This window comes from Hemitrygon akajei, chromosome 5, assembly GCF_048418815.1.
Source record: "Hemitrygon akajei chromosome 5, sHemAka1.3, whole genome shotgun sequence".
NCBI lineage: Eukaryota > Metazoa > Chordata > Chondrichthyes > Myliobatiformes > Dasyatidae > Hemitrygon > Hemitrygon akajei.
In genome coordinates this window covers 122,024,412-122,050,326 of record NC_133128.1, presented here as the reverse complement: position 1 = coordinate 122,050,326, position 25,915 = coordinate 122,024,412, and the positions used below count along the sequence as shown (strand labels likewise).

General features: G+C 42.4%; 1 protein-coding gene across 1 annotated transcript in view; it reads left to right on the top strand.

Moving 5' to 3' along the window:
• The window catches only part of xrcc5 (X-ray repair complementing defective repair in Chinese hamster cells 5), a 128,061-nt gene that overhangs the window by 74,433 nt on the left and 27,713 nt on the right, over nucleotides 1–25,915 (top strand). The window contains exons 11-14 of the mRNA XM_073046346.1: nucleotides 8,114–8,251; nucleotides 8,551–8,641; nucleotides 13,582–13,709; nucleotides 23,293–23,489. Coding sequence (XP_072902447.1) covers nucleotides 8,114–8,251; nucleotides 8,551–8,641; nucleotides 13,582–13,709; nucleotides 23,293–23,489 — 554 coding nt within the window. The remainder of the gene's footprint in view (nucleotides 1–8,113; nucleotides 8,252–8,550; nucleotides 8,642–13,581; nucleotides 13,710–23,292; nucleotides 23,490–25,915) is intronic.

Sequence of the window (25,915 nt, the reverse complement as noted above, 5' to 3'; positions counted from 1 at the left end):
AGACTTGGAGTCACTTTTTGCTATGTCTTTAGGGATTGGTAATGCCTCTTGTGCCAAGATCTCTGATGTGCTTTTAATGTGATTAAGATACCTTTATTAAGGGGAAGCTGCATTTTTTCTTTGAATCATCTAGCAACCAATTCAGGGAGAATGACATATTCTGAAGAGGGGGTCATTGACGTGAAATGATGGTGCCGTTTCTCTTCTCACAGATGATGACGGACTTCCTGTGTATTTCCAGAACTTAGTGTGTTTTTGTTTCCAATTTCCAACATTTTTAATCCACTTTAGAATGTCCTGGCTCTTTATTTTTTTGCAGTAATTGCAGTTGGAGTGGTGCCAGGGAGTTGGTACCCACTTGGAGTTGTGCAGTAAATGCAGCCAGTGGTGTCAGGGAGATAGAACCCAGTTGGAGTGATGCCAGGTATATAGAACCCAACTGGATAGTACCTAGTTGGATTAGTGCCAGGGAGATAGCACCCAGTTGGAGTTGTGCCAGGATGATAGTACCTAATTGGATAGTATCCACTTGGAGTGGTGCCAGGATAATAGTACCCAGTTGTAGTGGTGCAGTAAATACATCTGGTGTATGGTGCCAGGGAGATAGTACCCATCTGGAACGTAACCACTTGGAGTGGTGCCATAATGATAGTACCCAGTTGTAGTGATACTAGAGAGATACTGTCCAAGATTTCCATGGCTGTATATCATTCTTATTTTACTGATGGTACTCCAGAGTTTCAAATTGCAAAATTGTCTAAATTCTATGTAAGTTTCAGTAGATTGGAAAACACCAAATAACTTTTCAAGAAAGGGAGAGAAAAAGTAGTATTAAATGAATAATACATTGTTGACATTGACGTAGAAGGGAAAACAGCCTGCTTTTCTGCTTTATGACTTCGAGACTATGAGACAACAAGGAACCAGGTATCACACACAAAGTGCTGGAGGAACTCAGCAGACCAGGCAGCATCTATGCAAAAAGGGTAGTTGATGGTTCAGACCAAGATCCTTCATCAGGACTGGAGAAGAAAAGATGAGGAGTCAGAGTTAGAAAGTGGAAGGGTGGGGAGGAAGGAACACAAGGTGATAGGTAAAACCAGGAGGGAGGGGGAGGGGTGAAGTAAAGAGCTGGGAAGTTGATTGGTGAAAGAGATACAGGGCTGGAGAAGTGGGGATCTGATAAGAGAGGACTGGAGGCCATGGGAGAAAGAAAAGGGGGAGGAGCACCAGAGAGACGTGATGGGCAGGTAAGGAGATGAGGTGAGAGAGGGAAGGGGGAATGCGGAATGGTGGGGGGTGGGGCATTACTGGAAGTTTGAGAAATCAAAGTTCATGCCATCAGGTTGGAGGCTACCCAGATGGAATACAAGGTGTTGCTCCTCCAACCTGAGTATGGCCTCACACGACAGTAAAGGAGGCCATGGACTGACATGTCAGAATGGGAATAGGAAGTGGAATTAAAATACTCCCTTCCTTCCACGGCCTTCTGTCCTCTCCTATCAGATTTCCCCTTCTCCAGCCCTGTATCTCTTTCACCAATCAAATTCCCAGCTCTTTACTTCACCCCCCCCCCCCCACCCCACTTGTGGTTCTTCCTCCTTCCCACCACTTTCTTACTCCTCATCTTTCTTTCTCCAGTCCTGATGAAGGGTCTCGGCCCGAAACGTCGACTACACTCTTTTCCATTGATGCTGCCTGGTTTGCTGAGTTCTTCCAGCATTTTGTGTGTGTTGCTTGGATTTCCAACATCTGCAGATATTCTCTTGTATATGAAGGAACCAGGTATGCTGACAGCACTAAACTAGGCAGATTGTGAGTTTGGAGATTGATGTAAGGGCCTTTAGGAGGAAAAATAAACAAGCTGTGTGGAAGAGAACATGGCAAATAGACCATGGAATGGGAATTGAAATTGGTTTATTGTTGTCACATTTATGAGATATAGAGAAAAACTGTCTTGCATACTGTCAATACAGATCAGATCATTACACAAGTGCATTGCGGTAAAATAATAACAATGCAGAATACGGTGTAACAGCTCCAGAGAAAGTACAGTGCAGTCAAACAAAAAGTGCAAGATCATAAGAGGTACAGTGTGAGGTCAAAATTCCAAGTTGGGTAGCCAAGGAGAGAATAGGACCATTTTAGACTAAAGGGGACATTTATGCTTGGAGCCAGAGGATCTGGGCGAGGCACTAACCTAGTATTTTGCATCAGTATTCACCAAAGGACATAGAGGAGAATGAGATACCGTAGATTCCGGACTACAGAGCGCACCTGATTAAAAGCCGCTGGCTCTAATTTTAGAAATAAAATCAATTTTTTAATTGTAAAGGCCGCATCGGATTTTAGGCCGCACCGGATTTTCGGCCGCAGGTGTCCCACGTTGTAATATGAGATATTTACACAGAAAGATATTACACGTGAGGATTTTTTTAACTTTTAATTAAATCCATATGGTAACAAAAACAAATACATATTGCAAATGCTTTTTTTCAAACCGTGCCTGTACGCGGCTACTTTTAAATATACGTTGCGTATACTTCTTTACTGAACAACATTCCAATATCTCCTAACGACTGGTAAAAAATATATATATTGCAGCCTACCAGGAAAAGTTATTGATCACCTTTAACTTAAAAGCAGCGTTCGCTCAGATCCAAAGCCGCTCGCGTAATGCGCTCCCTCCCTCCGTCCCGTTTCATCGCAAACCGGCATTTAAAAGCAGCGTTCGCTCAGATCCAAAGCCGCTCGCGTAATGCGCTCCCTCCCTCCGTCCCGTTTCATCGCAAACCGGCATTTTCCCACAAGACACCGCGAAACCGGGTGTGACGTCATAGCATCCCGCGATGTAGTACAGAAAACAAATATAGTTAAAACTCTTCTAACTTTAACTAGAAAATGAATTACTAAGCGAAAATATTATAAACTAAGTAACTGCCATAAGGCAGCACAATGCTTCGAGTGTTTTCCATGTTGATGAGGGTGAGTACAAATGACTGATTTACAATAATTTAATTGTGAAAGTGCGCTTGATTTATCGTACAATTTCATTGGACCTCTGTGAACTACTCATCAATTTTATTGGTCTACTGTTATGAGGCAAAATGTTTACGAGGCGGCATGAAAAAAAACCATGCATTAGCCGCTCCGTATTATAGGCCGCAAAGTTCAAAGCTGTTCAAAATGTGGGAAAAAAGTAGCGGCTTAAAATCCGGAATCTACGGTAATTGTGGAGTGTAACCGTAAGCCACAGGAGCAGAATTCGTCACTTGCCCCATCGAGTCTGCTCCACCATCCCATCGTGGCTGATACATTATTCCTCTCAACACCATTCTCCCATCTGCTGCCCGTAACCTTTGACACCCTGACTAATCAAGAACCTACGAACCTTTGCATTAAATATACCAAATGACTTGACCTCCGCAACTGTCTGTAGCAATGAATTCCACAGATTCATCACCCTCTAGCTAAATAACGTCCTCATCCTTGTTCTAAATGGACATCCCTACATTCTGAGACAGTGGCCTCTAGTCCTGGACTCCCCCACTATAGGAAACACCCTCTTCATATCCACTCTATCTAGGCCTTCCAATATTTGATAGGATTCCATGAGATCCCACCTCATTCTTCTGAACTCTAATGAGTACTGGCCCAGAGGCATCAAACATTGCTCATACATTAACTCTTTAATTCCTGGACTTGTGCTTGTGAACCTCCTCTGGACCCTCTCCAATCCCAGCACATGGTTCCTTAGATAATGGCCAGAACTGCTCACAATACTCCAAGTGCAGTCTGACCAACACCTTATAAAGCCTCAGCAACAGGCCGACTGGTGGTGCAATGGCATGGGCACCGGACTCCAGAACGAAAGCTCCCGAGTTCGAATCCGAGTCGGGCCACTCCCGAGCACGCTTTCCATCCATGCCGGGTTGAGCGTTGAGCTAGCCACTTGGTCTTGTAAAAAGTACAAGGGTCGAGTCAGGAACACTCATATCATGACCCGGTTAATCCAAAAGGAGACTGATCCTGACACCACACGCCAGACAAGAATGGCTGACTGTCTGGTGCAACACGCTTAAAAAAAAGCAATACCTCCTTGCTCCTATATTTTAGTCCTCAGAGTGAATGTTAGCATACCATTTGCCTTCCTTACCACCAACTCAACCAGCAAATTACCCTTTAGGGAATCCTGCAGAAGAATTCCCAAGTTGCTTTGCACCTCTGATTTTTGAATTGTCTCCCCATTTAGAAAATAGTCCACATTGTTATTCTTTCTGTCAAAGTGCAAGACCATGCAGTTCCTTACACAATATTCCATCTGCCACTTCTTTGCCCAGTCCCCCAATCTGTCTTAAGTCCTTCTGCAGACACCCTGCTTCCTCAACACTACCTGCGCCTCCAACTATCTTCATATCTTTGCAAGCTTGGCTATAAAACCATGAATTCTTTCAACCAAATCATCAACATAAACCATGAAAAAAAGTAGTCCAACACTGACCTCTGCAGAACACCACTAGTCACTGGCAGCCAACCACTAAAAGCCCCCTTTATTCCCACTTTTTGCCTTTTGCCAGTCAGCCAGTCTTCTATCCATGCTAGTATCTTTCTTGTAATACCATAGGCACATATCTCATTAAGCAGCCTTATGTGCGGCACCTTGTCAGATATCTTCTGAAAATCCAAGCAAACAGCATCTACTGACTTTCCTTTGTCTATCCCACCTGTTATTTCTTCAAAGAATTCCAACAAATTTGTCAGTCAGGAATTCCCTTCAAGGAAACCATGCTGACTTCGGCCTATTTTATCATATGCCTCCAAGTACCCCCGAAACCGCATCCTTAACAATGGACTCCAACATTTTCCCAACCACTGATGTCAGGCTAACTGGCCTATCATTTCTTTCTTATGCTTTCCCCCCTTCTTAAAGATTGGAGTAACATTTGCAATTTTCCAGTCCTCTGGAATCATTCCAGAATCTCGTGATTCTTGAATGATGATTGCTAATGTCTCCACAATCTCTTCAGCTACCTCTTTCAGAACTCTGGCATATAGTCCATCTGGTCCAGGTGTCTTACCAACCTTCAGAATTTTCAGCTTCCCAAACATCTTCTCCAAATGGCAACTGCACTCACTTCTGTCCTCTGACCCTCTTGAATTTCTGACATACAGCTAGTGCCTTCCACAGTGAAGACTGTCATAAAATACTTATTAAGTTTGTCTGCTATTTCTTTGTTCCCCATTATACCACTGCAGTATCATTTTCCAGTGGTCTGATATCCACTCTTGCCATTTTTACTTTCTATACAGTACGTCTGAAAAAACCTTTGGTATCCTCTTTTATATTATTGGCTAGTTTATCTTTATATTTCATCTTTTCTCTCCTTATGACGTTTTTAGTTACCTTTTGTTGGTTTTTAAAAGCTTCCTATTTCTCTAACACCCCACTAATTTTTGCTATATTATATGCCTTCACCTTTTCCTTTTATGCTGTCTTTGGCTTTCCTTGTCAGCCATGGTTGCATCATCCTTCCTTTAGAATACTTCTTTGTCTTGGAGCTATATCCTGCACATTCCAAAATGCCTCCAGAAATACCCACCATTGATGTCAGCCATCATTCCTGCCAGTGTCCCCTTTCAATCAGTTTTGGCCAGCTTCTCTCTCATGCCTCTGTAATTTCCTTTACTCCACTGTAATACTGATACATCGGATTTTATCTGCTCCCAATCAAACTGTAGGGTGAATGCTATCATATTATGATCACTTCCTCTTCAGGGTTCCTTTAACTTAAGCTCCCAAATCAAATCTGGTTTATTACACAATACCCAACCCAGAATTGCCTTTCCCTGAGTAGGCTCAACCACAAGCTACTCTAAAAATCCATCTTATAGGGATTCAATAAATTGCCTCTCTTTGGATCCAGCACCAACCCTATTTTCCCCAATCTACCTGCGTATTGAAATCCGTCATGACTATCCTAGCAATGCTCCTTTTGGATGACTTTTCAATCTCCCATTGTAATTTGTTCCCCACATCCTCGCTACTGTTTGGAGGCCAGTGTAATAACACCCTTTATACCCTTTGAGTTTCTTAACGCTACCCATGAGGATTCCACATTTTGCAATTCTATGTCACATCTTTCTAAGAAATTGGTATCACTTTTTACCATCAGAGTTGCCTTATTCCTCTGCTTACCAGCCTGTTCTTTTGAAGCAAAGTATATCCTTGGATGTTTAGCCAACAACTGTGGGATCTTCTTTCAGCCACAACTCAGTGATGCCCACAGCATCATTCTTGCCAATCTCTAACTGCGCTACAAGATCATCTACCTTATTCTGTATACTGTGTGCATTCAAATGTAACATTTCAATCCTGTGTTCATCATCCTTTTCAATTTTGCTTCCCTGTACTGTTCACGTGAGATTACACCGAGGGGGTTATGCATCATTTTGTCCTCTTGGAAGAAAGGGTGTACTTGACACAACAAAATTGCAGTTTAGGCTGGTTTTAGGGCTGGCAATTTGTCAGAAGAGGAGAAATTGAGCAGTCTTGGACAGTATTCCTTTGAGTTTAGAAGAATATGAGACCATCTTACTGAAAAGTTTAACTGTACAGTTTGTGATTTTTATAAATGATTTGGATGAGACAGTGGAAGGGTTTGTTAATAAGTTTGCAGATGACACAAAGGCTGGTAGTGTTGTGAACAATGTAGAAAGTTGTCTTACGTTACAACAGGACATTGATTGGATGCAGAGCTGGGCTGAGAAGAGGGAGCTGGAGTTCAGTATGGAAAAGTGTGAAGTGATTCATTTTGAAAGGTCAAACTTAAAGGCAAAATACAAGGTTAATGGCAACATTCTTAACCATGTGGAGGAACAGGTGGATCTTGGGTTAAAAGATCCCTCAAATTTGCAGTGCAAGTTGTTAGGGGGATCATGAAAGTGCAATGTGTGTTGGCCTTCATTAATTGAGAGACTGAATTCAACTTGGAGTGTTGTGTTCAGTTCTGGTCATCTCATTAGCAGAAGGATGTGGAAGCTTTGGAGAGGAGATTTACTAGGATACCGCCTGGACTAGAGGGCATGCCTTGTGAGGATAGTTTGAGTGAACTGGGGCTTTTTTCTTTCAGACGTGACTTCATAGAGCTTTACAAGATGAGCAGAAGCATAGATCGAGATAAGAGGCCAGAGACTTTTCCTCTGGCTGGAAATGGCTAATATAAGGGAACATAATTTTAAGGTGGTTGAAGGGGATGTCAGAGGTAGATTTTTACCCAGAGAGTGGTAAGTCAGTTGAAAGTGTCAGGGGTGATAGTAAAGGCAGGAACATTAAGGGCATTTATAAGATTCTTAGACAGGTATATAGATGGAATGGAAATGGACTGCTGTGTGGGAGGGAACATAAAACATAGCAGCATAGTACAGACCCTTTGGCCCATGATGTTGTGCCAACCCTTTAACCTACTTTGAGATAAATCTAACACTTCCCTCCTACTAGGGTTAGATTGACCTTGGATAGATTAAAAGGTCAGCACGACATTGTGGGACGAAGGGGCTGTACTTTGCTGTAGTGTTTCATTAATTTCTGGAACTAGATTTCCCCTGGACTGAGTACTGCAGAACAAGGGGTTGTGTAGTTTGTAAATGGGAGAGGGGAGATTGTTTAGCTTGGAAACAAAGAAATTTGTTTTCACTCAGAGGACGGAGAACCTTTGAAAGTTTCTTCCTGGAGTGTTTTGGAAGCCCAGTTATTCAGTTCATTCAAAACAGATCAATAGTCTTTTAGATACTAAGGAAGTCAAGGAAAAGGGTATTGCTTTCTGTGACTGAACAATTGTCAAAATCCTTGCACCCTATATTATGCCCTGTCCTTATCAGAACTTACTGCATCAAAAACCTTCTTTTAAGTTAGTCATGCAAGGCTTGTCCTTATCAAAGCCATGCTGACGTCCCTTTGATTAACCTGTCTCTCTCAATATTGTTTGTCATCCCAGATTGACTGTACTATTGTAACTGCCTTTCCCTTCTCCTTTAATAAACATGACAGCAATTTAGCATTTCTAGAATTCTGTAGTGTTGACCATTGGAGTGCATCTTGTTTTTGTTCCCCCAGCATGCTGCGGTGGCTTTGTCAGCACTGATTCATTCATTGGAAGAGCTGGAAATGGTGGCAATAGTTCGTTATGTTTACGACCGGAGATCACACCCACAAATTGGAGTGGCCTTTCCTTTGATTAAAGACAAATATGAGGTAATGGGCTTGGCATGACATAAATGGGGATGACATGAAGGTGAAGAGGAAATGATTAAAAGACAAGTGAAGACATTTTTAAGGCTACAGCAGAAATGCTGTAAATATGTCAAGATCATCAGTATTTGTAAAATGAAATAATGCATTCGGGAATCAGGTCTAAGACTGAATCATAGTTTGCTGCATTTCACTGGCCTAGTGGATATATCACTCTGATGCTGTAATAGAATTATAATTGGGACTATATTGGTTTCAAACTAAATTAATCTGATCTCATATCATGGCTCTTCTCCCCTCAGTGTTTAATCTACATCCAACTCCCATTCATGGAGGATCTTCGACAGTTTACTTTCAGTTCTCTGAAGAACAACAAGAAAGCTGCAGCTTCAGGTAGGTGGCAGTAGTGGAGAGAAGTTCACACATTAGGGTTCATGATTTTCATGGCCTTGGAAAAAGCATAGAAGTAAAATTTAACAATAACATATAGCAAACATCGTGCAGTAGAAAACAGGCTAATCGATGTTAATGGCTTTGGCTTAGGAGCCGGGCTGACGTGAAGTTATAAATGTGTTGTCTGATGCTATGTTCAAAGGAAATTTATTGTCAACGTTCTCATATGTCACCATATTACTACCCTGAGATTCATTTTCTTGGGAGTAAATACAAAGAAACAGCAGAGGAGCCAACACACTAGACTACTGTAACACTAAGATAAGGAAAGCCTACCGTTCCATGCCCAGGCTGCAGTTTGGGAAATCTGATCATTTGGCTGTCCTTCTCCTACCTGCATATGAGCAGAAGCTAAAGAGCAAGGCTCCAAAGATTAGGACAACAAAGAGATGGTCATGGTAGGCAGAGGAGCAGCTATGGGATTGCTTCAAGTCAGTGGATTGGGCCGTGTTCAAAGACTTATCTGAGGAGGTGAATGAATAAACCATGGCTGCCACAGACTTTATGTATTAAAAAAACGTAGATCAGTGTGTCCCCACAAAATCATTCAGTCTTCACCAACCAGAACCCCTGGATACCCTCTTCAGAAGCACTCAAGTCTGGTGATGAAGGAAGTTAAAAGAGGTCCAGGTACAATCTCTGGAAAGCAATCTCATGGGCAAAGTGGCAATCCCAACTACATTTGAAACAATGAAGACTGCTGGACAGTTGTGGCTTGAATACTATCACCACTTATAAAGTAAAATCAAGCGACATTGGCGACAGCAGGGCTTCACTTCCAGATGAGCTCAATGCCTTCAATGCTCACTTTGACTATTTAAAAAATGGAATATCCATCACAAACGCCACATCCCCCAATACTCCAGTGATTTCAGTCTGTGAGGCCAACATGTGAGCAGCCTTCAGGTTGGGTGAACCCACGAAAAGCATCCGACCCAGGCGGAGTACCTGGCCAGGTTACTAAAAAGCTGTGCTGATAAACTGGTTGGAGTGTTCACTGGATCTTTAACCTCTCGCTTCAGCAGTCTGAGGTACTCACCTGCTTTAAGCAGGCTTCACATACCAGTGCCTAAGAAAAGCGTGGTAATCTGCCTCAATTACTATTGGCCAGTAACACTTGCGTCAAATGTGATGAAGTGTTTTGAGAGATTGGTACAGAAGTGTATTAGTTCCTGCCTGAGATGTGACTCGAATCTGCTCCAGTTTTCCCACTGTTGCCGCAGATGCCATCTCATTGGCTCTTCACTCAACCCTGGAACATCAGGGCAGTAAAGATGAATTATCATGATACTCTTTATCTACTATAGCTCAGCATTCAATACTATCATCCCTTTAAAACTAATCAATAAGCTTCAAGACCTTGGCCTCAATACTTCCTTGTGCAATTGGAATCTCGATTTCCTCACTTGCAAACCCCAGTCAGTTTGTCAACATCTCCACAATCCCCATCAGCGCAGGTGCACCACAAATCTATGTCCTTAGCCTCCTGCTCTACTCACGTTATACTTATGACTATGTGGCTGTGAGTCAAGTTTGCTGACAACAACACTGTTGTAAGCTGAATCAGAGGTGGTGACAAATTAGCATATAGGAGGGGGATTAAAGATCTGGCTGAGTGGTGTCACACAGCCTCTTACTCAATGTCAGCAAGACCAAGGAGCTGATTATTGACTTCAGCAGGAAGAAAGCAGAGGTCCATGAGCCAGTCCTTAATGGAGGATCGGAGCTGGAGAGGGTCAGCAACTTTAAATGTCTTGGTGTTATCATTTCAGAGGACTTGTCCGGGGCTCAGAATGTAAGTGCAATTACGAAGAAAGCATGGCAGTGCCTCTACTTCCTTGGGTGTTTGCAAAAATACAGCATGACAACTAAAACTTTGACAAACTTCTATAGTTCTGTGGTGGAGAGAATATTGCCTGACTGCATCACAGCCTAGTATGCACCAATCCCTTGAATGGAAAATTCTACAAAAAGTAGTGGATACAGCCCAGTCCATCATCAGTAAAGTCCTCCCACCATTGAGCACATCTCGTGCTTTTGCAGGAAAGCAGTTTCCATCATCAGGAACTTCATCCACATAGGTCATGCTTACTTCTCCTGTTGCCATCAGGAAGAAGGTACAAGAGCCTCAGGGCTCACACCACCAGGTTCAAAAACAGTTATTACCCCTCAACCATCAGGCTCTTGAACCAATAGCAATAACTTCACTCATGTTCTCAGTACTTACTGCTTTTTTTATTTTTTGTTCTTTTCTTTTTGTATTTGCACACTGGTTAACTGCCCAAGTTGGTGTTGTCTTCCATTGATTCCATTATTCTATTCTATTATCTATTGAGAATGCCCACAAGAAATTGAAGCTCAGGTTGTACATGGTGACATACGTGTACAGTACTGTGCAAAGGGTTTAAGTACATGTATAGCTAGGGCAGCTAATGCTTTTGCACAGTTCTTTATTTGTCAAAGTGAAGCTCTTTCCACACACTCACCACCTTTTGAGTTAAGAACTTCTTTCGAGCCAGCTCACTCTTTCTGAATGATAGCTTCAATATATTGTTACTATTACTGAGGGGTAGCCTTGTTTTAGAACATAGAACATAGAAATCTACAGCATATCACAGGCCCTTCAGCCCACAATGTTGTTCCAACCATGTAACGTACTCTAGAAGCTGCCTAGAATTTCCCTACTGCACAGCCCTCTATTTTTCTAAGCTCCATGTACCTATCTAAGAGTTTCTTAAAAGACACTATTGTATCTGCCTCTACCGCTGTCGTTGGCAGTGCATTCCACGCACCCACCACTCTCTGCGTGGAAAAACCTGCCTCTGATATACCCCTTGTACATACTTTTAAACACCTTAAAACTATGCCCCCTTATATTAGCCATTTCAGTCCTGTGAAAAAGCCTCTGGCTATCCACATGATCAATGTCTTTCATTATTTAATACACCTCTATTAGGTCACCTCTCATCCTCTGTTGCTCCAAGGAGAAAAGGCCAAGTTCACTCAATCGATTCTCATAAAGCATGCTCCCCAATCCAGGCAACATCCTTGTAAATCTTCTCTGCACTCTGTCTATAGTATTCACAGTCTTCCTATACTAAGGTGACCAGAACTGAACACAGTACTCCCAAGTGGAGACTGACCAAGGTCTTGTATAGCTGTAACTTTACCTCATGGTTCTTGAACTCATTCCCATGGTTGATGAGGGCCATCACACCATACACCTTCTTAACAAAACTGTCAACCTGCACAGAAGCTTTGAGTGTCCTATGGACATGGACACCAAGGTCTCGCTGATCCTCCACACTGCCAAGAGTCTTACCATTAATATTATATTTTGTCTTCAAATTTGACCTACCAAAATAAAGCACTTAACACTTATCTGGGTTGAACTCCCATCTGCCACTTATTAGCCCAGTTCTTCATCCTATCGATGTGCCGCTGTAACTTCTGACAACTCTCCACACTATTCGCAACATACCCAACTTTTGTGTCATCCGCAAGTTTACTAACCTACCCTTCTACTTCCCCATCCAGGTCATTTATAAAAATCTCAAAGAGGAGGGGTTCCAGAACAGATCCCTGTGGGACACCACTGGTCACCATCCTCCAAGCAGAATATGAACCATCTACAACCACCCTTTGCCTTCTGTGGACAAGCCAATTCTGGATCCACAAAGTTTCCTTGGGTTCCATGCTTCCTTACTCTCTGAATCAGCTGTGCATGGGGAACTTTAACAAATGCCTTACTGAAATCCATATGCACTACAACCACTGCTTTACCTTCACCAATATGTTTTGCCACATCCTCAAAAGAATTCAATCAGACTCGTAAGGCACACCTGCCCTTGACAAAGCCATGCTGACTATCTCTAATCGGATTATGTCTCTCCAAATGCTCATAAATCCTGCCTCTCAGGATCTTCACCAACAACTTGCCCACATCTGAAGAAAGACTTACTGGTCTATAATTTCCTGGGTTATCTCTACTCCCTTTGTTGAACAAGGGAACAAGGTTTGCAACCTTTCAATCCTCTGCTACTTCTCCCGTCCCTATTGTTGGTTATCAACCTCTGCATATTTTCTTGGTCTGGAAGTTAGGTTTCTGCCTTTATCCCTCTCAAAGCCCTAAGGAATGCCGTTGAATAGGCAGACCAGGTGTACAAGTCTGTCAATGTGGCACGCAGGTAGACAGGTTGGGGAAGAAGCTGCGTGATAACCTTGCTTTCAGTACTATGTTTCCAAGCAATCTCTTCACTGGACTCCCAGGAGCTGGGAGTCAACACAGAAAATTTACAAGAATGTTGCTGACACTTGAAGACTTGTTATGGGATAATGTTCAATAGGTTAGGACTTCATTCCCTGCAGCACAGGAGAATGAGGGGAGACTTGATAGAGGTATACAAAATTTTGAGGGGTATAGACGGTAAATGCAACCAGGCTTTTTCCACTGAGGTTGGGTGGGACTAGAACTAGAGGTCATAGGTTGAGGGTAAAAGCTGAAATATTAAGAGAACTTGGGGAGTGACCTTTGTCACTCAGGGTGGTGAGAGTGTGAAACACACAGCTGGAGGAAGTGGTGGATGTGGGTTCAATTGCAACATTTGAGAAGTTTTGGGTGCGGAGGGTGTAGGTCCAGTCGATAGGACTAGGCAGAATGCTACTATAGTTCAGCACAGTCTAGATGGGCCTAAGGGCTGTTTCTGTGCTGTAGTACTGTATGACTGACTTTGTGAATGCAGGATATTTGTACTAGCTAAGTGGACTGTGATCAGCATGGACTCATTGGGCCAAAGAGCCTGTATCCATGCTGTTTTACTCTGTGACTCTAAATAAAACAGAATCGCTTTATCTCTCCTTGGGTATTCATTTCCCAACAGAAGAGCAGTTAGCAGCTGTGGATGCTCTGATTGACTCGATGAGCTTAGTGATGGATAATGGAGAAGAATTTGAGGATCTCTTCAAAGTCAGCAAAATTCCCAATCCTTACTTCCAGAGGCTGTTTCAGGTAAAGTATGAAGTAAACCAGAATTTGGTTGACCTAAATGAAAATCACAGTACTGCATTTTTATATTTCATTTTTCCTGATGTGGATTTAAACTCAATAAACTCAATGAAGTCAATGACTTCCCATGCACATATCCTTACTGACTATCTCTAATCAGTTGCTACCTTTCCAAAAGTACATAAATCTACCCTTTATAATTATTTCCTTACAACTTTAGACTGGTTTGCCAGTCTAACGTTACCTGACTTATTCCTGCTGCCCTATTTAAAAGAACAGCATCAGCTTTCCTTCAGTCTTCTAGTACCTCACCTGTTTCTATCTTCATTCATTCATTCACCAGCAATTTCCTTTGTTGCTTCCCATAGTAAGCTAGAATGACCCCATCTGGCTGTGGGGAATTATCCATTCTTACAGCATGTGCTCCCTGATGCTGGTCTCTAGACTATCAATACGATCCTCCCTAAATTCACTTTCCTCCATTTTCTTCTCCTTGGTGAATACAGATGCAAGTATTAACTTAGGACCTTGTCCACATTCCCTAGCTCCTCAGAATCCAGACAAAACCCTTTAGGTTTCAAGAGGCCCAACCAATGTTTCACATCAGTGAGACCCAATGTAGATTTGGGGACCACCTCATTGAGCACCTTCGCTTCGCCCATCACAAAAGGCAAGCTGTCCCAGTGGCCACCCATTCCCATTCCAGCATGTCAGTCAATGGCCTCCTCTGTTGCCACGATGATGCCACTCTCAGATCAGATTGGAGGAGCAACACCTCATATTCCATTTGAGTAGCCTCCAACCTGATGGCATGAACATAGATTTCAAAGTTCAAAGTGAACATATTATCATAGTTCATACATGTCACTATATACAACCCTGAGATTATTATTATTATTATTATTATCATTATCATTATACTTTATTGTCACCAAACAATTGGTACTAGAGCGTACAATCATCACAGTGATATTTGTTTCTGCGCTTCGCGCTCCCTGAAGTACAAATCAAAGTAAATTTAATAAAAATTTAAGTTATAAATCATAATTAGAAAAATAGAAAAGGGTAAGTAAGGTAGTGCAAGTCAGGTCCAGATATTTGGAAGGTCAGGATCTAGTCAGCAGTCTTATCACAGTTGGAAAGAAGCTGTTCTGGTTGTAAAAATCTTCATGCTCCTGAACCTTCTCCCGGAGGGAAGTGGGACAAAAAGTGTGTTGACTGGGTGGGTCTTGTCCTTGATTATCCTGGCAGCACTGCTCCGACAGCGTGCTGTGTAACATGAATCCAAGGATGAAAGATTGGTTTGTATGATGTGCTGGGCTAGGTTCACAATCTTCTGCAGCTTCTTCCGGTCTTGGACAGGACAACTTCCATACCAGGTTGTGCTGCACCCTAGAAGAATGCTTTCTACGGTGCATCTATAAAAATTAGTGAGGATTTTAGGGGACAGGCCAAATTTCTTCAGCTTTCTCAGGAAGTAAAGGCGCTGGTGGGCCTTCTTGGCAGTGGACTCTGCTTGGTTAGACCAAGTCAGGTCATTTGTAATATTCACCCCAAGGAACTTAAAGCTTTTGACCTGTTCCACCTGCGCACCAGCAATGTAGATGGGGTTGTGCGGTCCGCTACTCCTTCTGAAGTCAACAACCAATTCCTTTGTCTTGCTGACATTGAGGGATAGGTTATTGTCTTCGCACCATGCCACCAGGTTCTTAATTTCCTCTCTCTGCTCAGACTCATCTTTACCCAAGATACGGCCTATAATTGTGGTGTCATCAGCAAACTTGTATATTGAGTTTGATGGAAACTTGGCTACACAATCATGGGTGTACAGTGAGTACAGCTGGGGGCTGAGTACACAGCCTTGTGGGGCACCGGTGCTCAGAGTGATTGTAGAGGAGAGCTTGTCTCCTATTTTTACAGCCTGGGTCCTGTCTGTGAGGAAGTTGAAGATCCAGCTGCAGATCTGAGTGCTAAGACCCAGGTTCTGGAGCTTAGGAATCAGTTTATTTGCAATGATGATATTAAAGGCAGAGTTGTAGTGGATGAAAAGAAACCTTACATATGCAACTTTATTCTCCAGGTGTTCTAAGGAGGAATGTAGTGCCAGAGAGATGGCATCTGCCATTGACCTGTTGCTCCAGTAGGCGAATTGCTAAGTGTCGAGGTTGACCAGCAGGTTATGGTTGATGTGTGCCATAACCAGTTGCTCGAAGCACTTCATAGCAACTGATGTTAGAGCCACAGGTCGATAGTCATTCAGGCATGCCACCTTGCTTTTCATCAGCACCGTAATTATCATTGCCTTCTTAAAACTCGAGGGGATCTTAGACTGAAGCAGGGAGCAGTTGAAGATGTAGATAGATAGATAGATAGATAGATAGATACTTTATTCATCCCCATGGGGAAATTCAACATTTTTTTCCAATGTCCCATACACTTGTTGTAGCAAAAACTCATTACATACAATACTTAACTCAGTAATAATATGATATGCATCTAAATCACTAACTCAAAAAGCATTAATAATAGCTTTAAAAAAGTTCTTAAGTCCTGGCAGTTGAATTGTAAAGCCTAATGGCATTGGGGAGTATTGACCTCTTCATCCTGTCTGAGGAGCATTGCATCGACAGTAACCTGTCGCTGAAACTGCTTCTCTGTCTCTGGATGGTGCTATGTAGAGGATGTTCAGGGTTTTCCATAATTGACCGTAGCCTACTCAGCGCCCTTCGCTCAGCTACCGATGTTAAACTCTCCAGTACTTTGCCCACGACAGAGCCCGCCTTCCTTACCAGCTTATTAAGACGTGAGGCGTCCTTCTTCTTAATGCTTCCTCCCCAACACGCCACCACAAAGAAGAGGGCGCTCTCAACAACTGACCTATAGAACATCTTCAGCATCTCACTGCAGACATTGAATGACGCCAACCTTCTAAGGAAGTACAGTCGACTCTGTGCCTTCCTGCACAAGGCATCTGTGTTGGCAGTCCAGTCTAGCAAACACTCTAGCTAGCTCACTTGCACAGGCCCAGAGAATCCGTTCCGGGATGCCACCTGGGCCCGTCGCCTTCCTTGGATTTATCTTCAGGAAGGCTCTTTTAATGTCTTCCTCGGTGACGATGAATCTTGATGCCACCAGGTCCGGTTCATCCAGAGGGGGCTGGACGCTCCTCTTCTGTTCGAATCTTGCGTAGACTACGTTAAGTTCGTCAGGAAGAGAAGCGCTACAGTTATTGATATTTCCAGCCTTTTCTTGCAGGCATACTCAGATTTGTTTTCTTGCAGGCATACTCAGTTTATACCCAGTGAGGGTAGAAACATGATTTGGCAGGTAAATGCATAGCTGAGAAGCTGGTACAGGAGCAGGGCTTCAGGTTCTTTGATCATTGGGATCTCTTCTGAGGGAGGTATGACCTGCACAAAAGGGCCAGGTTGCACCTGAACCCGAGGGGGACCAATATTCTCTCAGGTAGGTTTGTTAGAGCTGTTGGGAAGAGTTTAATCTAATTTGGCGGGGAATGGGAACTGGAGTGAAGAGACTCAGGATAGGACAAATGGTAAAAAAGAAAGAAAAGGTAGTGTGCAGTCAGACTGTCAGGAAGGACAGAATTGCAGCCAGTCGGGTGAGTATCAGAGCATTAGGGGTACAAAATCAAAAAGGGTAGCAAATACAGGACTCGAAGTGTTATATCTCAGTGCATGGAGTATAAGAGATAATGTGGATGATCTTGTTGCACTTTTACAGATTGTCAGGTATGTTGTTGTGACTATCACTCAATTGTGGCTGAAGGATGGTTGTAGTTGGGAGCTGAATGTTCAAGGTTCCATGTTGTATTGGAGGGATAGAGAGGTAGGCAGAGGGGCTGGTGTGGCTCTGCTGGTAAGGAATGACACCAAATCATTAGAAAGATGTGGCATAGCAGCAGGGTTAAAAGGACTGATGGCAGTTATATACAGGCAGGGATGTGTACTCCAGATTACAATGAGAAATAGAAAAGGCATGTCAAAAGGGCAATGTTATGATAGACATGGGAGATTTTAACATGCAGGTAGATTGGGAAAATGGACCTTAAGGGAGTGAATTTGTTGAATGCGCATGAGATGGCTTTTTAGAGCAGCTTGTCGTTGAGCCTACTTAAAGATCAGCTGTACTAGATTGGGTGTTATGTAATGAACTGGAGGCGATTAGGGGGCTTAAGGTAAAGGAACCCTTAGGAAGCAGTGATCAGTATATGATTGAGTTCAACTTGAAATTTGATAGGGAGAAAGTAAAGTCTGACATAGCAGTACTTCAGTGGAGTAAAGGAAATTACAGATGTCAGCAGTGCAGCGATGGCTTGAGTTTCTGAGGGAAATGAGGAAGGAGCAGGATAGATGTATTCCAAAAACAAGAAATATTCAATTGGCAAAATAGCACAACAGTGACTGACAAGGAAAGTCAAAGCTGAGGTAAAAGCAAAAGAGAAGGCATACAACAAAGCAAAAATTAGTGGGAAGATAGAGAATTGGGAAACTTTTAAAAACCTACAGAAAGCAACTAGAAGAATCATTTGGAGGGAAAAGCTGAAATATGAAAGCAAGCTAGCAAACAGTTTTAAGGTGGATAGAGAAAGCTTTTTCAAGTATGTAAAAAAAATAAGGGAGATGCTTGGATATACAGTGGTGTCAGAAATTTTGTGAACTCTGTAGAGTTTTCTCGATTTCTGCATAAATGTGGCCTAAAATGTGATCAGGTCTTCACGCAAGTCCTAAAACACATAAAGAGAAACCAATTAAATAAATAACACAAAAAATGTTATACTTGTTCATATATTTATTGAGGGAAAATGATGCAATATTACATGAATTTGTTGGAAAAAATGTGAACTTTTGCTTTCAGTAACTGGTGTATAACTTCAACTAAATGTTTCCGGTAACTATTGATTAGTTCTGCTCATTGGCTTGGAGGAATTTTAACCCATTAACCCTTACAAAACTACTTTAGCTCTGGGATGTTGGTGGGCTTCTTTGCATGGACTGCTTGCTTCAGGTCCTTCCACAACATTTCTATAGAATTAAGGTCAGGACTATGATTCGGTCATTCCAAAACACAAATTTTCTTCTTTTTTTAACCATTCTGTTATTGATATTCTTCCGTATCATCATCTTGTTGCATTATCCAACTTCTATTAAGCTTCAGGTGACAGACTGCTACCCTGACATTCTCCTGTAAAATGTCTTGATACAATTTTGAATTCATTGTTCCCTCAATGATTGCAAGCTGTCCAAGCCCTGACATAGCAAAGCAGCTTCAAACCATGATGCTCCTTCCACCATGCTTCACAGTTGGGATGAAATTTTGATGTTGCTGTTTAGTGCCCTTTTTCCTTAAAGCATAGCAATGTGCATTTCAGCTAAAACGTTCAACTTCTGTCTCGTCTGTCCACAGACATTGTCCCAGAAGCATTGCAGAACATCCAGGTGGTCTTTTGGAAACTTGAGACATGCAGCAATGTTTTTCTTGGAGAGCAGTGGTGTCCTTCCATGAACACCATTCTTGTTTTGTGTTTTTCTTGTAGTGGACACATGAAGAGCCTTTAGCAATTTCTAGAGATTTCTACAGGTCTTTTGCTGCTACCCTTGGGTTCTTTTTCACTTCCTTCAATATTGCACGTTGTGCTCTTGGTGTGATCTTTGCAGGATGCCCACAAGGAGATAGCAGATTATCTAAATGAGTATTTTGCATCAGTTTTCACTGTGGAAGACACTAGTAGTGTGCCAGATGTTGAAGGGTGTAAGGGAAAGGAAGTGAGTACTATTACAAGGGAGAAGGTGCTCAAAAGGCTGGAAGACCTCTAAAGGTACATAAGTCACCCTGACCAGATGAACTGCACCCTATGGTTCTGAAAGTGGTAATGGTAGAGATTGTGGAGGCCTTAGTAATGATCTTTCAAGGATCATTGGACTCTGGCATGGTTCTGAAGGACTGGAAAATTGCAAATGTTACTACACTCTTTAAGAAAGGAGGGAGGCAGTAGAAAGGAAATTATAGACTAAGTTAGCCTGACCTCAGTGTTTGGGAAGATGTTAGTCAATTGTTAAGGATGAGGTTATGGAGCACATGGAAACACGGAACAAGGTAGGACAAAGTCAGCATTGTTTCCTTTAGAGAAAATCTTGCCTGACGAACCTGTTGGAATTTTTTGAGGAGATTACAAGTAGGATAGATAAAGGGGATGCAGTAGATGTGTACTGTATTTGGATTTTCAGAAGGCTTTCTACAAGGTGCCACACATGAGGCTGCTTACCAAGTTAAGAGCCCATGATATTACAGGAAAGTTACAAGGATGGTTAGAGCATTGGCTGATTGGTAGGAGGCAGTGAGTGGGAGTAAAAGGATTCTTTATTGGTTGGCTGACAGTGACTATTGGTGTTCCATAGGAGTCAGTGTTAGGACCACTTCTTTTTATGCTGTATATCAATTATTTAAATAATGGAATAGATGGCTTTGTTGCCAAGTTTTCAGATGATACAAAGATTGATGGAGGGGCAGGTAGTGTTAAGGAAACAGGTGGTCAGCAGAAGGATAGACAGGAGAATGGGCAAGAAAGTGGCAAATGAAATGCAATGTTGGAAAATGCGTGGTCATACACTTTGATAGAAGAAATAAATATGCAACTATTTTCTAAACAGAGAGAAAATCCAAAACTATGAGATACAAAGGGACTTGGGAGTCCTTGTGCAGAACACGCTAAAGGTTAACTTGCAGATTGAGTAGATGGTGTGGAAGGCAAATGCAATGTTAGCATTCATTTCAAAAAGTCTAGACTATAGGCTGGGATGTGATGCCGAGGCTTTATAAGATGCTGGTGAGGCCTCACCTTGAGTATTGTGAACAGTTTTGCGCTCCTCATCTAAGAAAAGATTTGCTGGCATTGGAGAGGGTTCAGAGGAGGTTCACAAGGATGATTCCAGGAATAAAAAGGTTATCATACGAGGACCATTTGATAGCTCAGTGCCTGTGCTCGCTGGAACTTAGAAAAATGGCCGGGGTGGGGGGCAGGGGGGTTCTCATTGAAACCTTTCGGATGTTGAAAGGCCTAGACAGAGTAGATGTAGAAAGAATGTTTCCCATGGTGGGAGAGTTTAGGACAAGTGGGCACAGCTTCAAGATAGAGGGGCGTCCATTTAAAACAGATATGCGGAGAAATTCTTTTCGCCAGAGGGTGGTGAATTTGTGGAATTTGTTAAACAGGTAGCTGTGGAGGTCAGGTTGTTGGGTGTATTTAAGGCAGAGATTGATTGACCATGGCATCAAAGGCTACAAGGAGAAAGCTGGGGAGTGGGGCTGAGGAGGGGAAGGATAAAAAAAGAATCAGCCATGATTGAATGGCGGAGCAAACTTGATGGTCAAATGGCCTAACTCTGTTCGTATGTCTAATAGTCTAAATCCAAGAAACATATTGGAATCAGTGAAAGACCACATCCAACAAGACAGACAAACAACCAATGTGCAAAAAAACAAGTTGTGCAAATGCAAAAGCATAGATAGATAAACAAACAAACGAGCAAGCAAGTGAAATAATATCGAGAATATGAGATTAAAAGTCTTTGAAAATGAGCTCATAGGTTGCGGAACTTGAGTGAAGTTATACCCACTGGATCAAGAGCCTAATGGTGGAGATGTAATAACTGTTCCTGAATTTGGTGGTGTGAATACTAAGGCTTCTGTACCTTCTTCATGATGGCAGCAACAAGAAGGAATCTTGGCCTGGGTGGTGGGGATTTTTGATGATGGATGCTGCTTTCCTGCAACAGTGGTGGGGAGGGTTTTACCTGTGATGGACTGGGCTATATCCACTACTTTTTGTAGGACTTTCCATTCATGGGCATTGATGTTTCCATACCAGGCCGAGATGCAAGTAATCAATATACTCTCCACACGTCTACAGAAGTTTGTCAAAGTTTTAGATGTCATGCCGAATCTTTGCAAACTTCTAAGGAAATAGAGGTACTGCCGTGCTTTCTTTATAATTGCATTTATGTGCTAGGCCCAGGACAGACCCTCCATAATAGTAACACTGGGGAATTTAAAGTTCCTGACTTTCTCCACCTCTGATTCCCCCAAATAATGACTGTCTCATGGACTTCTGGTTTCCTCCTCTTGAAGTCAATAATCAGCTCATTGATCTAACTGATACTAAGTGGGAGGTGTTGTTGCAGCACCACTCAGCTTCTATATGCAGATTTATCACCACCTTTAACTCGGCCAACGACAATGGTGTCATCAGCGAAGTTAAATATGGCATTAGAGCTGTGCTTCACCTTACGGTCATAAAGTTGGAGTTTCTCCAACTTCCAGTAATTTCTCCCACTTCCCCTTCTCTTTTCTTTTCCTCATTTCTGTGTGTCGAGATCTCTGAGGATCTAACCTAGTCCCAACATATCAATACAGCTATAAAGAAGTCAAGACAGTGGCTATATTCCTTTGGGAGTTTGAAAAGATTCAGTTTGTCACCTAAAACACTCAAACCTCTACAGATGTACTGTGGAGAGCATTCTGACAGGCTGCATGACTGACTGGTATGGGCGGGCTACTGCAAAAGGCTTGAAGAAGCTACAGAAAATTGTAAAATTAATCAGCTACATCTTGGGTACTAGCCTCTGTAATATCCAAGACATCTTCAAGGAGCAGTGCCTCAGAAGGGTGACGTCCATTATTAAGGACCTCCATCACCCAGGGCATGTCCTCTTCTCATTGTTACTGTCAGGACGGAGGTATAGAAGCCTAAAGCCACACACTCAGCAATTCAGGAACAGCTTCTGCCATATGATTACAAAAGAGGTATTGAATCCATGAACATTTTTTAAATATATATATTACTTCTGTTTTTGCACTATTTTTAGTCTACTTAATAGGCATATACATACTTGAATTGATCTACATTTTTTCCTTTCTATAGTATCACTTATCGCATTGTACTGCTGCTGCTAAGCTAACAAATTTCACCACACATGCTGGTGATAATAAACCTGATTCTGATTCTAACTCCTTTCTCACTCCTCCTCCTCACCTGCCCGTCAATATCCTCTGGTGCCCCTCCTCCTTCCCGTTCTCCCATGGTTCACTCTCCTGTCCTTTTTCAGCCTTTACTGCTTCCATCTCTCACCTCCTTACTTCTGACTGCACCCCCCTCCCCCACCCATCTACCTTGCCCCTCTCCTGATCTTGTCTATCACTTGCCAGTTTGTACTCCTTCCCCTCCCTCCACCTTCTTAATTTGGCTTCTCCCTCCTTCTTTTCCAATCCAGATGAAGGGTCTTGGCCTGAAAAGTCGACTGTTTATTCTTCTCTATAGATGCTACCTAACTTACTGAGTTCCTCAAGCATTTTGTGCTTGGGGCCCCATTTTAAATTTTCCTTAACTTTACCTGCCAAGAAGACTTTTGCCCTTTTAATTTCCTTCTTAAGTACCCTGCTACATGTTCTGTATTCCATAGTGGACGCACTGGATGATAGTTGCCTATCATGTGCTTCCTTTTATCTTGATGACTTCTTAAGTAGTGAAATAACCAGAGGATTTTCAAGTTATAGGTCTGCTTTCTTCCAGTGTCTTCAGTGGAAAGCATTTCAGCAAGATGAGCCTCTGCCTCCCATAGACCTGCACGTGAAAAACATGTTAAACCAGCCTCAGGAGGTGGCTGATTCCAGCCTGGCATCCTTGGAGCAGTTAAAGAAACTTTTCACTCTGCAAGGTTCGGGCAAGAGGAAAGACCAGAAGATTGCACAACTTATCTTCAAAGACAAGTATGACAGACCGGGATTTCAGGCAAACAACTTTAACACTGAGTTTTTATATTTAGATGCCCAAGGTAGAATTCAGTCTGTGTGGACAAATCCACTATGGAGCTAGAATTCCAGTGGTTTTAGCGAGAATTTTTCAACAACAGCTGATAAACTAACAGAGTAGTGTTTACCATTTCACCTTGTTTCCCATTTATTTCTGGAGTGTGATGCAGTTTTCTCCTTGGAGGAAAGGAATGTGTTCCCATTGTAGAGTCTTAGTCAATCAGTATGGGAACAGACCCTTCGGCCCAACTGGTTCATGCTAACCGAGAGTCTCATTTTACCAGCAGTTGGTCCATAATCTTACAAAATCTTTCAATGTACTTGTTCAAGAGTCTTTTAAAAGTTGTTATTGTACCTCTCTCAACCTGCCAATTCCATACTGTACCAAAAGTACTGTGTTGATATCAACCTTACTGTAAAAAAAATTCCCCTCAAGTTCCTCATAAGTCATTTATCTCATGTTAAATCTATGTCCTCTAGTTCTTGATACCTAAACTCAAGGATAGAGACTGAGAGCATTCACCCTGTCTGTGCCCCTCATGATTGTATACACCTCTTTGTCTCCAGTGCTCTAAGGAATAAAGTCCTAGCCTGTCTCTATATCTCAGTCCCTCAAATCCTAGCAAATTTATTTAAAATCCTTTCTGCACTCTTTCTAGTTTAATAATGTATTTCCTGTAGCGGGATGACCAAAACTGAACATAATGTGACCTCAGCAGTGTCGGGTACAACCACACCATGACCTTCCAACAATTATACTTAATGTCCTGACATGTGAAGGCCAATGTGCATAAAGCTGTCTTCACCACCCTGTGAATCCAATTTCACTGATCCATCTACTTTTATTCCAAGGTCCCTCTGTTCTGCAAAATCCCCAGAGCTCTGTGAAAATCCTTCCTGGATTTGATTTCCCAAAATGCAATGTCTTACACTTAGCCATATTAAACTCTGTTTGCCATTCATCTGGCCTCTTACTCAGCTAATCAGTTGAGTTTCCATGTATTGAGGATGTCACTATCATTTCTACCTATCACCTCCCAGCTTCTTGCATCAATCTCTGCCACTCTTGTCTGCCTATCACCCCGTCACATGGATCCACCCATCACATGCCAGTTTTTCTCCACCCCTTCCCCCCAACACTGTACACTGGCTGTCTTCTCTCTTTCCAGTCCTGTTGAAGGGTCTCAACTTGAAATGTAAACTGTTCCTCTCCCTCCATAGATGCTGCCTAAGCTCCTCCAATATTTTGTGTATAGCTCCAGATTTCCAGTATCTACTGGCTGTCTTGTGTCTCACTTAAAACAAACCATCCAATTTTGTCCAATCACTACTTATGGTTAATACTCTCTAATCCAAACAGCATCCTGGTGAAGCTCTTCTACAGTATATCCTCTCCAAAGCCACTGCATCCTTTTTGTAATGCAGCTACCAGAACTACAAATATTGCTCCAGATGTTCTACATTTAAAGTTTTAAAAGGTCGCAACATGACTTCCTGACTGATAAAGGCTGTATTGTTTACCACTTTCAGGGAGCTGTGGGCTTGCCACCCAAGAGCCCTCTGTGGATTAATGTCATAAGAGCCGTCCCTATTTCCTGTACATTTTCCTCTCAAAGTGCAACACCCCTTATTTGTATGGATTAAGCTTCATCTGCCTTTTCTCTGCCCACGTTTTCATGTGGTGTGAACTACACTGAATCATTTGACAAGCTTCCTCTTTAATTACAACTCTACAAGTCTGGCATTGTCTAGACATACACAGCCCACCTGCATTTTATCTAGAGCATGTGTATACCTCAAACAGAGGTCCCAGCAGAGCACCACTGCTCACAGACCTCCACTCAAGCTTCCGCTACACTCCATCTAACACGGCCAAGCCAGTTCTCAATCCAGTCTACCAAGTTACCATGGATTCAATGTGCCTTACCTCTCACAAAGCCATGTTGACTATCCCTAATCAGTCCCTATCTATCCAAGTATATACCCGGTCCCTTAGAATACCTTTCAATAGCTTTCCCACTACTGGTGTTAGGCTCACTGGCCTAAAATTTCCTGGCTTATCCTTAGAGCCTTTCTTAAACACCAGAATAATGTTAGCTATCCTAAAACCCTCCAGCACCTCACCTGTTACTAAGGATATTTTAAATATCTGTGCTGGAGCCCCATCAATTTCTGTACTAACCTCCTACAGGCTCCGAGGAAACAGCTTGTCAGGTCCTGGAGATTTATCTACCCTAATTTGCCTCAAGACCACAAACACCACCTCTCTGTAATCTGTGTAAAGTCCATGCTGCTGAGTTCCTCACATCTATAGACTCTGTGTCATTTTCCTGAGTAAATACAGATGCAGGAATTTCATTTAAAATCGTACCCCATCTTTTTTT